The sequence below is a fragment of the Humulus lupulus genome, chromosome 1 (genome assembly GCF_963169125.1).
Source record: "Humulus lupulus chromosome 1, drHumLupu1.1, whole genome shotgun sequence".
NCBI classification, from domain to species: Eukaryota; Viridiplantae; Streptophyta; class Magnoliopsida; order Rosales; family Cannabaceae; genus Humulus; species Humulus lupulus.
The window spans coordinates 103662200-103677230 of NC_084793.1; the positions used below are offsets into that span (position 1 = coordinate 103662200).

The 15031-nt window shown below is 35.2% G+C and overlaps 1 protein-coding gene across 2 annotated transcripts; it reads left to right on the forward strand.

The window, feature by feature from the left end:
• The first annotated feature begins 447 nt into the window (after positions 1-447).
• Positions 448-8676, forward strand: LOC133815385 (uncharacterized). Of its 2 annotated transcripts, XM_062248234.1 has the most exons (4): positions 448-547; positions 642-679; positions 1098-1155; positions 2429-3750. In XM_062248234.1, the coding sequence occupies exons 3-4, from the start codon at positions 1149-1151 to the stop codon at positions 2962-2964; spliced, it is 543 nt and encodes a 180-aa protein (XP_062104218.1). In that variant the 5' UTR covers positions 448-547; positions 642-679; positions 1098-1148; the 3' UTR covers positions 2965-3750. The 2 variants fall into 2 exon arrangements, 1 of the variants encoding a protein (XP_062104218.1); XR_009884821.1 differs by lacking the exons at positions 1098-1155; positions 2429-3750 and adding an exon at positions 7777-8676 and having other exon boundaries at positions 454-679.
• Positions 8677-15031: the final 6355 nt, after the last annotated feature.

Consider the following 15031-nt stretch of genomic DNA (forward strand, 5'->3'; position numbering starts at 1 on the left):
TGGGTGGCTTAGCATTGGAACATTTTTATGAAAAAAATTGTCAAAAGTGATGTGGATGAGAGAGAAAATAAAAAATTATATTTTTGGATGATTTGGACATGTTAAGCCACCATTGGGTAGCCACCATTGGAGTTGTTCTAAGTAGAAATGAATTATTATGGTTTGGATGGGACCATTTTAGTTCACTCAATGGCTGCTGTCTTTATATCTTATTTGGACTCACTTGCTTACCATTTTGATGGCCGTATATAAGGGAGACATCTTTAATTGGTTTCAACTACCAATTAACATGAATAATTCTCGGATTGAACTTCTTGGTGGGTTCACCAACCAACCTCTTTTTATTAATTGCAATTAGTAATGGCACCAAATGCATCATGATATGTGCTTGAAATCTTGTTATATATCCCATATTCAGTACTTTTTTATATTGTCCATAGCTTCAAATAAGTTTCAAATTTCTGATTGGTTTTGCAGTAAACTTTTTTTAGGAGTGTACATTTATGAGAAGCGTTTGAAGGATGTGGTGCTGAAGAATAAGTTGCAGGTGTGTGATCACTAATTTCCTTCATTGAATACACATTTGGAAGATGATGTCCAAACTGGTGGTGATTAACTTGATAATTCCCTCTATTCGCCAGCCATTTAATGGCAGCATACAACACGCGATCTAATAAAGGTTCTACTCCATTCGTGTATGATGTGTTCAATAACATTTTATTTTGCTTTACATACCAATCACATTTGACATATTTTGATGATATAACTGTTAGAATTTTATATGGACTAATATAATTACAAACATAATTCAATTATCACAATCATTTTCTAGAGTGTCTACGAATAATTAAAGTCCATAATGGGATGGTTAATATTAATCTAATTGCATTTGAGGCACATGGTAGCACCCTAAAGACTATAGGTTGGCCCATTAAACCATAGTGCACCATATTTAATAATATACCCCTTAGGGTAAGAAGGCATACGAGACATATATATAGAACATATATGTTGTTGGGTGAAGATAAGCATGTGGTATTGTGGTAAGGGTTTGCTATCCATTAGGTCCCTCTTTCATTTTGCACTTGTTTTTGTAGGTGAATTGAAGATTGCTAAGGGAGGAAATGACTCAATAAGGGATTGGCAATATGGGAGGTATGCTCTCTAGATTCTAAATCAATGCTCTAAATAAAATGTGTTCTTGGATTGTTGCATGAGCATATAATGTAATATTGTTTACAATTTATCAATTGGTATCATGAGCAAGGTCATTTGAGTTTTAGGGCTTGATTTTAGACAAAAAACCCATTCTTTCAAAATCTGATTTTTCACAAAATTTTCGAAATCATGATATATTAATGAGGGAAATCGGGTTTGATAATGTATGTTGGGTTTTAACAATGTTTTTTGACAAAAAATTCGTGTGTATTGTTATGAAACCGAGCTTTTCATAGAGCTCAAAAATGGTGGAAACCCATTTCTGGATTTCATATTGTTTTGACATTTTGGTTGGGAGATGGGGAGAATGGAGATGTTAGGGCCGTCGGCGACGCAGAGGGGAAGAAAACCCACGTTACAGTGGCCAAAATAGTGGTCGGAGAAGGTAGTTCCAGTCGGGTCGGACCCGCGGGCCGAACCGGGTCGAACGCGACCCGGATGCCCAATTTTCAGAGGTCAAGGACGACGAAAAATGACATGTCGTTTAAGGGGAAAAGAATGCATCGTTTTGGCTATAAAACGACATGTAGTTTGGATATAAAAAGACATGTTGTTTTTCAAAAACTACATGTCGTATGGGCTTACTTAAAAAAAAAAAAAACAGACCTATTTTTAGGCGCGTGGGAGGTCCATTTTGGGCAATTTTTCACCATTTCACTCAAATTTTAATACCCTATTTTATATATGTTTATGCACAAGATTAATCCATGAATTTTATTCATAATTGTATTTGTATTTTATCTTTTGTGGCATGAATCTTATTATATATTGTCAACAATTATTGTTTATTTTCTTGCCTATCGTAAGAATAAGCATGTGAATTGTTTAGTAAAGAGGAACATTTAAATAATTATTTATTTAAATTTTGTGTTTTTCCTCAAAAATTACATTAAGATCTATATAAGTAATTAATTATCCTATCAATAATAACTGCTTGGTAAGGATGCTTAATATGGTGAAGAAAATTTATTAAACATTATGAATCACAATTTATCTATCCTTTCGATAGTAAATTAATGTATTTGATTATAATGTTTAATAGATTGTTCTTACCTGTATATGAGTTCTATTTTGTGTGTTTGTCTAAGAACTCTAGCATACATAATGATCATTTGTTATTTTGCGATCATATATTGATGAGAAAAGAGCACAAATGACATGGTTTATCATAACATGTATTTAATAGTTATTGCTCTTGTTTCTCATTCAGCTGTAAGCATTCCGAGATTATCTGCCCTCTTGACGCTGAATGCAACCAACCACAAGCAATGGATTGAAAATATCACGATGAACTTGACCTTCATGAAAATGGACTTGGCCTTGAGAATTGATGAACCATCTAAGCCTGCTGATGATGCTACTGAGAAGGATAAGAAATTTTACGAGGATTGGGAACACTCCAATCGTTGTTGCTTAATGCTTATGAGATATCACATGGACGAATCCATTCATGATAGTATTCCCAAGTCTGAAAATGCAAAGGATTTTCTTACTGCCATTAAGGAAAAGTATAAGAAATTCTCAAAGAATGAGAAGAATGAACACTTGAACATGCTACATCATACTATTTATGATGGTTCAGGTGACATTAGGGCTCACATTGACAAGCTCATGGGCCACTATCATAAACTTAAGGCCATGGATATGGACCTTGGTGAGGATTACATGGTGTGGTTGGTGATGGAGAACATTCCATCTCAGTTTGATTCAATCAGATCAAGCTACAATGCTCAGAAGGAGCAATGAACTGTTGGAGAGATGTCTGCTATTCTTGCCAAGGAAGAGGAGGACATGAGAAAGGGAAGGGCAAGAAGTATCTCCATGGTGACAAATCCCAATAATTCTCACAAGAGAACGTTCACTCCTAGTAACTCTAGTGACCAAAAGCATCATAAGAAGAAAACAGTTAGTTCTAAAGGGAGTGGACAGTCAGTCTCATCTTCTATTGGTCATAAGAATGAGTTTTTCAAGGGAAAATGCAACTTTTTTCAAAACTTTGGGCACAAGAAAGCTTATTGTCGAAAGCTCAAAGCTCACGTAGAAAAGAAAGGCAGTGACAAGTCGAAGAAGACCGAGTAGTTTGGAGCAGCATGTGTACATGGGAGACGATACAAAAGTCAAAGTTGAATTTTTGGGGACAGTCAGATTACAATTGAATACAGGACACTTCTTGGAATTACAGGATGTTGCTTACATACCCTGTATTAGGAGGAATTTGATTTCTGTATCTATTCTGGATAGACTGGGTTATAGTCTTCATTTTGGAACTGGAAAACTTAATTTGTATCGTGACTCTCTTTTGGTTGGCAATGGAATTTTATGTGGAAACTTATATAAACTTGTTTCGCATGATGTTAGTCCTATTGTTTCTACTTCTCTTAATACTGTTGTTGGTTCTAAACGTGCAAGGTTAGATTTAAAATCTTCTATGTTGTGGCACAAACGTTTAGGCCATATCTCTAAAGATAGAATGCAAAGGTTGGTGAAAGATGGGGTTCTTCAAGATCTAGATTTTTCAGATTTTACTGCCTGTGTTGATTGTATTAAAGGAAAGTTAACGGCCAAGGTTAAAAAAAGTAAAACAGATAGGTGCACACTTGTTGGAGTTGATCCATACTGATATTTGTGGGCCTTTTGTTCCGCCTTTTATGGGTGGTTATAAATACTTTATCACCTTCATTGATGACTTTTCCCGGTATGGCCATGTTGAGCTCATTCGTGAAAAATCTGAATCTTTAGATGCGTTTACGATTTTTAAGACGAAAGTTGAGCTTCAAAAGGGAAAGAAGATCAAGGCAGTTAATTCTGATAGAGGTGGAGAGTATTATGGATGTTATGATGAAAGTGGAAGGAACCCCGGGCCTTTCGCTAGGTACTTACAGGAATGTGGCATTGATGCAAGATATACAATGCCAGGAACACCCCAACAGAATGGAATTGCTGAAAGGAGAAATCGCACTCTTCTTGACATGGTGCGATGTATGTTGATTCATTCTAGTTTGCCAGAGTTTTTATGGGGTGAGGCATTAAAGACTGCAGCTTATATCTTGAATCAAGTGCCCAGCAAGTCTGTCCCAAAGACGCCTTATGAGCTATGGTCAAGTAAGAAACCAAACTTGCGTCATTTTCATGTTTGGGGTTGCAAAGCAGAAGTGGGGCCCTATAATCCACAGTCTAAGAAACTTGATCCGAAGACCATTAGTGGCTATTTTGTGGGCTACACTATTGGATCAAGGGGTTCCATATTTTATTGTCGATCTCACACCACCAGGGTTATAGATTCAGATAGGGCTGTCTATTTTGAGGATGAATTTGGTTCAAGTCAAGGGTCAAGAGAAATTGTTTTCAGGAAAGAACACATTTTTGTCCCTGTACCTGTCGCTTCCGCTCCTATTGATGACCCTGTGATTGAACAGATTCCGGTAGAAACTCATGATGAACCTCAAAATCAAGAACAAGGTGAAAATCTTGATATTGGGGATGATGAAGCTATGGTGAGAAGATCACAGAGAACCCGCAGGTCTGCTATTCCTAATGACTACCTTGTCTATTTATAGGAACATGAGTTTGATGTGGGAGACACTTTTGAGCCAGTTACCTATCAAGAAGCTATGAATAGTCCTCAATCTGTATTGTGGATGGATGCAATGAAAGATGAGTTGAATTCTATGTCACAAAATGAAGTTTGGGAGTTGGTTGAATTACCCAAAGGTTGCAGACCCATTGGATGCAAATGGGTGTATAAGATCAAACGTGACTCGAATGGGCAAGTGGAAAGGTATAAGGCTAGGCTTGTGGCTAAAGGCTATAGCCAGAGATAAGGTATTGATTTCAAAGAAACCTTTTCACCTGTTTCCACCAAAGATTCGTTGCGAATCATTATGGCTATAGTTGCTCATTTTGATCTAGAACTCAATCAAATGGATGTGAGGACTGCCTTCTTGAATGGAGATTTATTTGAAGATGTTTACATGACTCAACCTATTGGTTTTGAGAAGTCTGGCAAAGAACACATGGTTTGCAAGCTCAAAAAGTCTATCTATGGGCTTAAACAAGCATCAAGGCAGTGGTATCTCAAGTTCGATATGATTGTCACTGCAAATGGCTTCAAGGAGAATGTAGTAGATCAATGTATATACATGAAGGTCAGTGGGAGCAGCTTTATTTTTCTAGTATTGTATGTTGACGACATCCTGCTTGCATCTAATAATTCTGATATGTTGTCTGAGACAAAACAACTTTTGTTTAGCCATTTTGATATGAAGGATCTTGGTGAGGCTTCCTATGTGCTTGGGATTCAGATTCTTCGGGATAGGGCTAATGGTATTCTTTGTTTGTCTCAGAAGACTTACATTGATCGGATCTTGAAAAGATTCAATATGCATGCATGTTCTCCTAGGAAGGCACTGATAGTGAAGGGTGATAAGTTCTCAAAGGCCCAATGTCCGCAAAATGATAAAGAGAGAGATGAAATGAAGATTTTTCTTTATGCGTCGCTTGTAGGTAGCTTGATGTATGCTAAAGTATTCACACGCCCAGATATTGCTTTTGTTGTTGGTGTGTTGGGTAGATACTTGAGTGATCCTGGACTTAGTCACTGGAAAGCGGCTAAGAAGATCATGAGGTATCTTCAGGGTACCAAGGATCATATGTTGACTTACCGGCGAGCTGACACTCTTGATATAGTTGGGTTTAGTGATGCCGATTATGCAGGATGCGTAGATGATAAAAAGTCTACTTCAGGCTACATATATATGATGGCTGGAGGAGCTGTTTCGTAGAAAAGTGTCAAGCAGACTCTCACAGCTTCCTCTACGATGGAGGCAGAGTACATGGCATGTTATGAGGCTACTTGTCAAGCAATATGGTTGCGGAATTTCATTTCAGCATTGGGTGTTGTAGACTCCATTTCGAGGCCGCTAAAATTGTATTGTGACAATTCTACAGCTGTAGCTTTCTCTAAGAACACTCGAAGTACTTCTCGCTCAAAGCATATTGATATTAAGTACTATTTCGTTAAAGAGAAAGTTGCTGAATCCCTCATTACCATTGAGTACACGTCTACCGCTAGCATGTTGGCAGATCCACTTACGAAAGGCTTACCTATATGTGTGTTTGCATAACACATTACCCGTATGGGATTACTAGGGGCCTAGATTACTGAGTTTAGTGGGAGCTATTTTATGTATTGAAGATGCTAGTATTTTGTGTGGAATGCTTATGACTTGTATTTATGAAACATGCATAATGATATTAGAAGTCACTTCTTATTATTGTTGTCATATATGAATATATATATATTGTTGTTTGATGAAGTGATAGGTACAAAAGAGACGAATGCGCATAGTCTCAAATTAATGTACCGCATGCATGTTTGGTTTAATGATTGTTATTGTATTTGAATGTCTTCAAGACCGAATCATAAATAATATATGTATCCTATCGATATGATATTATATAAGATTTATTAGAATGTCTTTTAGTGATGGACAATATTATGGTGGTTTGATTATATTGTCCAAGTGGGAGAATGTTAGAATTTTATATGGACTAATATAATTACAAACATAATTCCATTATCACAATCATTTTCTAGAGTGCCTACGAATAGTTAAAGACCATAATGGGATGGTTAATATTAATATAATTGCATTTGAGGCACATGGTAGCACCCTAAAGACTATAGGTTGGCCCATTAAACCATAGTGCACCATATCTAATAATATAAGCTCAATAGGCCCAATATACCCCTTAGGGTAAGAAGGCATACGAGACATATATATAGAACATATATGTTGTTGGGTGAAGATAAGCATGTGGTATTGTGGTAAGGGTTTGCTATCCATTAGGTCCTTCTTGCATTTTGCACTTGTTTTTGTAGGTGAATTGAAGATTGCTAAGGGAGGAAATGGCTCAAGAAGGGATTGGCAATATGGGAGGTATGCTCTCTAGATTCTAAATCAATGCTCTAAATAAAATGTGTTCTTGGATTGTTGCATGAGCATATAATGTTGTTTTAAATTTGATTTATGGATTTAATGCTCATAATATTGTTTATAATTTATCAATAACTGTATTCTTCTATGTAGTTTAGTGATTGAACTAAATTTTTAAGAGATTATATGGATAATTACGGTTATGTATATGTTCATAATTGTGTTCTCTTGTAATATTGCCTCGTTTGTTCCCCACACATTTTATGATTATCTAAATGACCGGTTATCTTGTTATGATCCACTTGTCTTTACTAATTCCTTTCCAGAAAGTAGAGGTTACTAAGGTTTCTTGTTAAAAATGGTTTATTCAGTACAAGGCCATATAAACTCTTGTTGTGATCATTTTATTGAACAACGTATACACTATTCTTTATTCTATTGTGTGGTGGTTGATGGCAGATCAATTACACCACTAATCATTTCTATATGGAAGGGTTTAATACTAGGAAGTAAGGCCTTGAACTGGGGTGCTTTTATTATTATTTTAGAGTTTCCTAGCCCTACACCTACCCTTGGATTATAAACTGTACCCTCAAACACAATTTTTCTGTTGCCGTGTTAGGTAGGTAAATCAGATCCACAGGAAGACTATTCCTATATGGAGTACTAGTAAGTATGATCTAGATGGCAACGTAGGCTAAGTTCCCGGACCATAGACTTTGCTTTATTTTAAAATATTATTTATGGATTGTCCTCTTCTTTAACCTTTTTTTTACTCTTTTTTTTTTTGTGGTGTTAAGAAATACTTTTACCCAAATTGTGTATCCTTCTTATAGAAACACACTTTCATTAAGTATGGATTCTGTTATGAGATTCCACTACCAAAATTTGTAACAATGTATTACTGATTGTTAATCAGAATCACCTCTATTGTAGTCCGTGTTGCTGGAGGACTTTGCTACCTCTGTTATTTCGAAACAAAAATTAAAATTAAAACTCATCTGTCCTTTTATTGTTGATTACCCTAATCCTCTACTTGGTTTTGTAAAAGAGGTACAACCTTTCTATGCTGATCAGTTAGCCTACAAAGTAGTTGAACAAAAAACAGACGGATTGATGACTAGTTTGGTGAAATTTGTGCGACGTGGACAAAGCAGGATTTTGGTGCATCTCAGAAAACAATCATCATCTTATTATAAAATTAATTTAGTGAGATTAGTATGACAGATCACTACAATAGGCATCGTATAGTCATATATGAACGTGTGTACCATGCGTCATTATTTTTCATAATTTTATGTCCTTTTTCAGCAAAATAAATAAAATAATGGCTCGGCCATTATATATGACCATTCAAGATAACAAATTCATGGGATTATATTAACTTCCAAGAACAGGTTTATCATTCATCTTTTGTATAGTAATAGACATTCTCAAACCATAAACCACTTTGTATAGTTTCAAATAACAAACCTATTTAATAAAAATAAATAATATATGTTATGGGCATTTCCCAAACATAAGTACCTAAATGCATTTATAATATCTATTTCCACGTGGTTGTTGGATGTATTCTAGTTGGGTGGATCTATTCTACTTGAATGGACAGATTACACGAAATATTCCCATTTTTTGGTTCAATCTAGTGGTCGTAATACCATGCAAGGTGATCAAAGTGGTTTCATTATATAAAAGGTGACATATATTGCTGAAGAAATGTTAAGTGATCTACATTCTAATAAAATAAGCATTACAAACATATCCATAGTAGTTTTCTTCACCATCTAGTTAACATATAACATTCAACTTTGAGCAACAACAAAAAAAATCATCTTACCACCCTCCCATACCACTATTAACTGTGACCACTACAACATTTTCAAGGAAATGTGAGTACATGATATACCCATATTCCCAAGAAATTGCTTCTCAAAAAGAGACCTCCATCTTACTTCGAACACTCCAAGATAAACTAGACTTTACTATGGGTGGTAATTATCATATTTGACTAGAGACTTAAGTTGGTTCCCAAAGGATGGCCGGTGCCTCCACTCCACTCAGATTGCATGGACATCAAAGTATGGACTAGCATCCCCAACTCATCCAATCCGGCTCTCATAGACAGCATAGCTTGTTCCATCATATACATTCGCACGGACAGTTGTAAAAAGGGCTGGTTATATTGCCTTGTTCGCTCCTTTAAGTCAACCTCTAGAGATGAAACCTTTTGCATGAAAGAGTTGCTATTCTTGAAAACCTGGCGATATATGTTAGCAAACATGGCATTTTGCATGTGAATAGCCTCCAGCCTTTGCATCACCATTTGGAGGACGTAGAGGCCATCACCGCCTACTGGTTGTCCTCAGGAGCTACTAGGAAAACTAGGTTCTCCATTACTAGCTGCAGATGTTTCCCACTGGCTTGAGAAATGAGGTGAGGTATGGAAGTTCATTGTTGAGTTTCGAGTATCTAGTTCAAAGGGTTTTGATATTTGGAGTGTGTATGTGGCAAGGCTTTGCTTGACCATGGACTTCTGTCTATATATATATATTAGGAGGCCTGAGTGACGTGTCCGTTTTTAATGATGTTAAAAAAGGTTATATGACACTCTTTCAAGACTCTCCACATGCAGCATATCATCCACCTCTTCTAATACACGTGTCCACAGTGGGAGGAGGGCAATTGATAGTTGTCATCCAAATTACCTTATAAATTACTTTTAAAATATGCAGTATTATTCCTTTTTTTTTTCTGATTTCTTTTGAATATTATTATGCGAATAGTATAAAGTGTATTAAAATGATGTGGGCCCGTTTTTTCATAAAATGTTATTTTTGTAATTTTGACTGGCTTAGAGTATAATTGTAAGTATATGCGATTTATGATTGAGACTATATTATTATGTTGGTATATTTTAGTTACTCGATACGAGACGATCCTATTGAGTAATTTCCCAGAAAATTCACAATGGGGTAAAATATCCAGCTCCGGGTGACCTTAAGGGTATTTTGGTAAATTATCGGGATTTATTGAGTAATGAAAATTAATTGTTAAGTATTTGGTGCAATGAAGCTTCTTGCAAGACACTTGAGGCCGTTAGGAGTATTTCCACTTAAGGAGTTCAATTTTCATGGGGACTTTCAGGGGTAAGACCCCTGGTCTTGGTATTTTAATGGTGTTTTTTAGGTTAAAGTTGAAGCTTTTTGGTTTTAAGGAGGTTTTGTTGTATCTATGTGGTTATTTAGTGCTGTGGATAATGTACCTAGGTTGTATAGATTGTTATTGTCTGAATTTTGTGGAAAGTACCTGATTTGGGTTGAAATTCTCGGTTTGGAATAGTAGAAATCTTAGGGGGAAAAATTGGGGAATAACGCTTATGTTCTGGGCCGTTTTTGGGTTTCTGACGATCTAGCGCGACCACCCTAGATTATAGCACGACAGCGCTATTGTCCTAGAAAGAGTGACTATGTATACATATGCAGTCTGCTCAACCTCTACGGTCGAGATATCACAGAGAAACTAGAGTTGGACCCTATTTTGCCACTTAGGTCTTGTTATTTTGTAATCTTTTAAGTTGTAAATAACCTTTAAACTCCTATCTTGGGATCCCTTGTAAAGACTAAAACTTTTTAATGAAAATGTTTATTCCTTTCTCCAAAAATTTTAATACCTGAGCTATTAGTTACTTAATAACATGTTTTAGTTCAAATGACTCGTTTAACAAGTCCAGTACTATTTATAACACACATCGTAACGGTCACTGATTAGTAGGGCGTTACAATGTCTGTGTACAACATGTAATTAAAAGTTATTCATTAATTTTTTAGTGTAAATATAATTTTAATGGTTAAATTTTATTTACATTAGCTAAGTCTGATTCACCTACATATACGTTTTTGAGTAGTAAAAACAGTGAGTAATTGCAATAGTAGTTCTTAATTTCATTATGTCACTCTTTAATCCAACAATAATGTAATAAATTTGTTGATGATAGTTGTAAAAGAAAATTTCTCTGGGACAACCTTCTTATTAATCAATCCATATCTCGTACATTTCATTCAAGTTCGTCCAGTAAACCTACATATTTAGGTATCATGAATTTTCCTAGCCTAGAACCATTGTGTGAAAAGAGTGGACTTCTATTAGAGTAGGTGAGCAAGGTCAGTATCCGTACTCCAAAGCTCACCTTTCCCTACAAACCCTTTACTAGAAACGAAATGAAAACCATATGATTTGTACTTTGATAGTTATAGTCCTCTACTTTTAGTTACATTATAAATACTCCAACTTCCTCTTAACAGTTAAATGAATACTTCATTTTGGTTTCCAAAAATGGTCAAACAGTTGGAAGCTTGGACCAGAAAGTCTATTTTTCTAGTTTGGGAACTTTCCAAGCTACTGAATCTATACCACACTGCCAAAATAGGCATTTTAAAAAGCAAATAAAATGGATGGGGTTATATAAAATTCATTTATAAGGATGTCAAATTGATTCCTATCCGCAAATGCATTTTACCAAATACAGTCATTCTTATCTTCAACAATCTAAGTAATTGATTATATAACGTGCTAAGTGATTAATTAAGCCAATTCAAATTCGTCCAGTTTTCGTTTCTCTATTCATCAAAATCCTAACAATCAAATAAATTATCCACATATTTAACAGCAAGTGGATTAAAGTTTATAAAGCATTGAGACATGACTACATAATTATAAGAAAAGGCATTAGGATTAGTTTCCAACCAATACATTTACCACTAACACTACTATGTTTCAAACTAGAAAGTGTAATTATTCAAAGTCTTGGGGTTGTGCGAATATGGAAACCGAAAATAGAAAACCAAGGGTGCATATTAAACAGTCACGGCGATACTTAAAAAAAACACATATTGTCTTAATACCTTGCTTATATATGATAATTAGAAAAATAAAGTTAGTTATTGCCTCCCTAACGACATTGGTGTTTGTTTTGCTCCAACAACTTCAGCAGCAGTAGATTGTGAATATGATCAATTTTCCACATCATATAGTTTTCATACAACGTCTGGCTCATTGAATTGGGGCGGACTTCTTCCAGTCGAATAACTTCCTTCAGGGGAGGTTGTGAACCCTTCATTAACTGGTCCCAAGTCCAGAACAATTTAGGGAGGCTAGTTGTGTACATAATAACACAAATTATTAAATTGGTTTATTATACTGCCTGGTTTAGGAAACAAACAACATTAAAACTAATTTAAACACAAGTTTCCCCCTATATTATTAAGCATGCGGTCACACGGTGGCTAAACAAGAAGAGTTGCAATTCATTTCCATATTAAAAAAAAAAGGATGTGGTATGATTACCTCCTTTTTTCGTCTGGTCAAACTGATTTGAGGTATTCCATTGTTCTTGCTTTCCAACATACTTGTTTTCAGTTCGGAATTCTCAGATTCAGAGGGCACTTGGATAAAAACGGCCTTATCACCTCTATGTTCAATGACCAGGGTACCTTAAAGGGTAGTGAGACTACAAGAAATAAGGCTTTTGACCGGCGCATTTAGTAAATTATACCGGCAAAAACAAGCATTTTTGCGGGCGCAATTTGGGGTTGCGCTGGCAAAGATCTATCAAATTTAAAAAAAAAAAAAAAAAAACTATACACTTTTGCCGGCGCATTTCACCTAACGCGCCAGCAAAATTCAAAACGTGCATTTTTAAATTTGTGCACGTTTTCAACAAAGTAGGTGGCTAGACTTTTGTTGGTGCATTTTGTTGCGCCGGCAAAAGTCTATTTTGTGTCGGTAAAAGTCGAACTAATTAAAACGGCACCGTTTTGTCCTAGGGTTTTATTAAAGACTTTTTTCGGTGCATTTTTAGACTTTTGTCGGCGCAACGAAACACGCCGGCAAAAGTCATAGCAATATCAGCCAACCGCCGAGCCCTTCTTCCCCATTTTTTTTCTTCCTTTTCTTTTTTCTCTCCTTCTTCTTCTCTTCTCTCTTTCTTCAATCCTCCACCACCCCCAGCCGCATCACCACCACCCCCACCAGCCACACCCCGACGGCCACCCCACCCGAGCCCCCACCTCACCCCACCCCGACGTCACCACTGCCGCCCCTTCCTCCTCCAAGTTGCCCACTGTAAGTTTTTTAATATACTTTTGTATTTTATTTTATTTTATTTATGTATTAAATTAAAAAAAAAATTGTTTCTATGGAGTCACTGAGCCACTGTCGGAGCGGAGCCACTGCCAGAGCAGTCAGAGCAGAACCACTGCCGGAGCGGAGCCACTTTACCCACTATAATATTTTTATTTTTCCTTGTTAATATTTATTATATTGTATTTTGTGATATATGTATTTTAGTTAAAGTATGAACTTAAAAAAAATCAGATTAATAATGTATGTTTATATTTTTTAATTGTTTTATATTAAATATGATATGTTTGTAAATATGTATTTAATAATTTTTTTTGTATTAATAAAAAAATTAGTTTTGGTAAATGTTTTTTTGTGGTTAAATATTTGTATATATGTAAATTGATGTATTTGTTAATGTATATATATATTTATTTGTATGATCTGGGAATATTCTAGTTATATATGTGTTTAATTTGTAGGTTTTTAAATTTTTTGGATAATTTGAAATATAGTCGTTATGCATACCAAACTTTGTTAGAGTTAGTAAAATTAATAAAATTTTAATAATTAATTAAATAAAAATTTAAGTATAATTAAAAAAATACATCAAAAAAATAATTTTAACTATAATTTAAATAAAATAAAATTACCAATCATAATAATTAATTTTAACATTAATATTAGATATTTTGTAATTGAAAAAAGTTAAAAATATAAAGGATTTAATAAAATATAATTAAGTAAAATATAAATATAATAAAATTGTTATTAATTGAGTAAATAATCCAATACAAATTGAAGAATTTAATAAAAAATTACAAAATGCAATTAATGTATAATTAATTTAACTTTAAAATAAAAGTAACAAATAAGTAAATGATTTAAAAAATTGTAATAATTAATAATTAGCTACTTTTTTTTTGTAAATATAAATAATTATTTTTGCCAGAGATAGGATATTATTATCACTTAGTGATAATTAGGGAGACAAACAGTCATGAAATATTTTGACTATCATTTCCCTCATTTTAAGACAATTATTAATATTTTCTAAATTATTTCGCTTAAAGATGGAGAGCGACAGAAGCTGGATGAGTGTGAGGAATCGTTGTTCTCTGGAGTATAGAAATGGTGTTAAGGAGTTCTTCGAGATCGCTAAAAATCAGGTGAACGATCGGGGTTTGGTTCGCTGTCCGGCAAGAAATGCGGGAATGTTAAGTTCCAGCCTATAAATGCAATTTCGATGCATTTATTCAACAATGGCATCATACAATCCTACAAAGTGTGGCATTACCATAGAGAGGCGCTGTCGCCGCCACCAGATGTGGTACGAGATAAGGATAGAGATGAGATAGCAGATATCCTGGAGGATGTTTACGCTGAAGATGACGTTCCCGCTGGAAACTATAATGATCCTCCCCAAGGCGATGTTCAACATCTCGACAAGTATGACAATTTATTTAAGGAGATGTCAAGTGAACTGTACCCGGGTTGCCGAAAGTATTCTGCGTTGAACTTCTTGGTGAAGCTGATGCATCTGAAAGTTATTAACAAGTGCAGCAATCATTACTTTGATGGTTTGCTGGAATTGTTAGTCAACGCTATGCCTGACAGAACAATTTTACCTAAGTCTAACTATGAGGCGAAGGAAAAGTTGCGGAGTATTGGATTGGGATATGAGTCCATCGATGCTTGCAAGCATGACTGTGCACTGTTTTGGAAGGAGAATGTGAATTTGGAATTCTGACCGGTTTGTG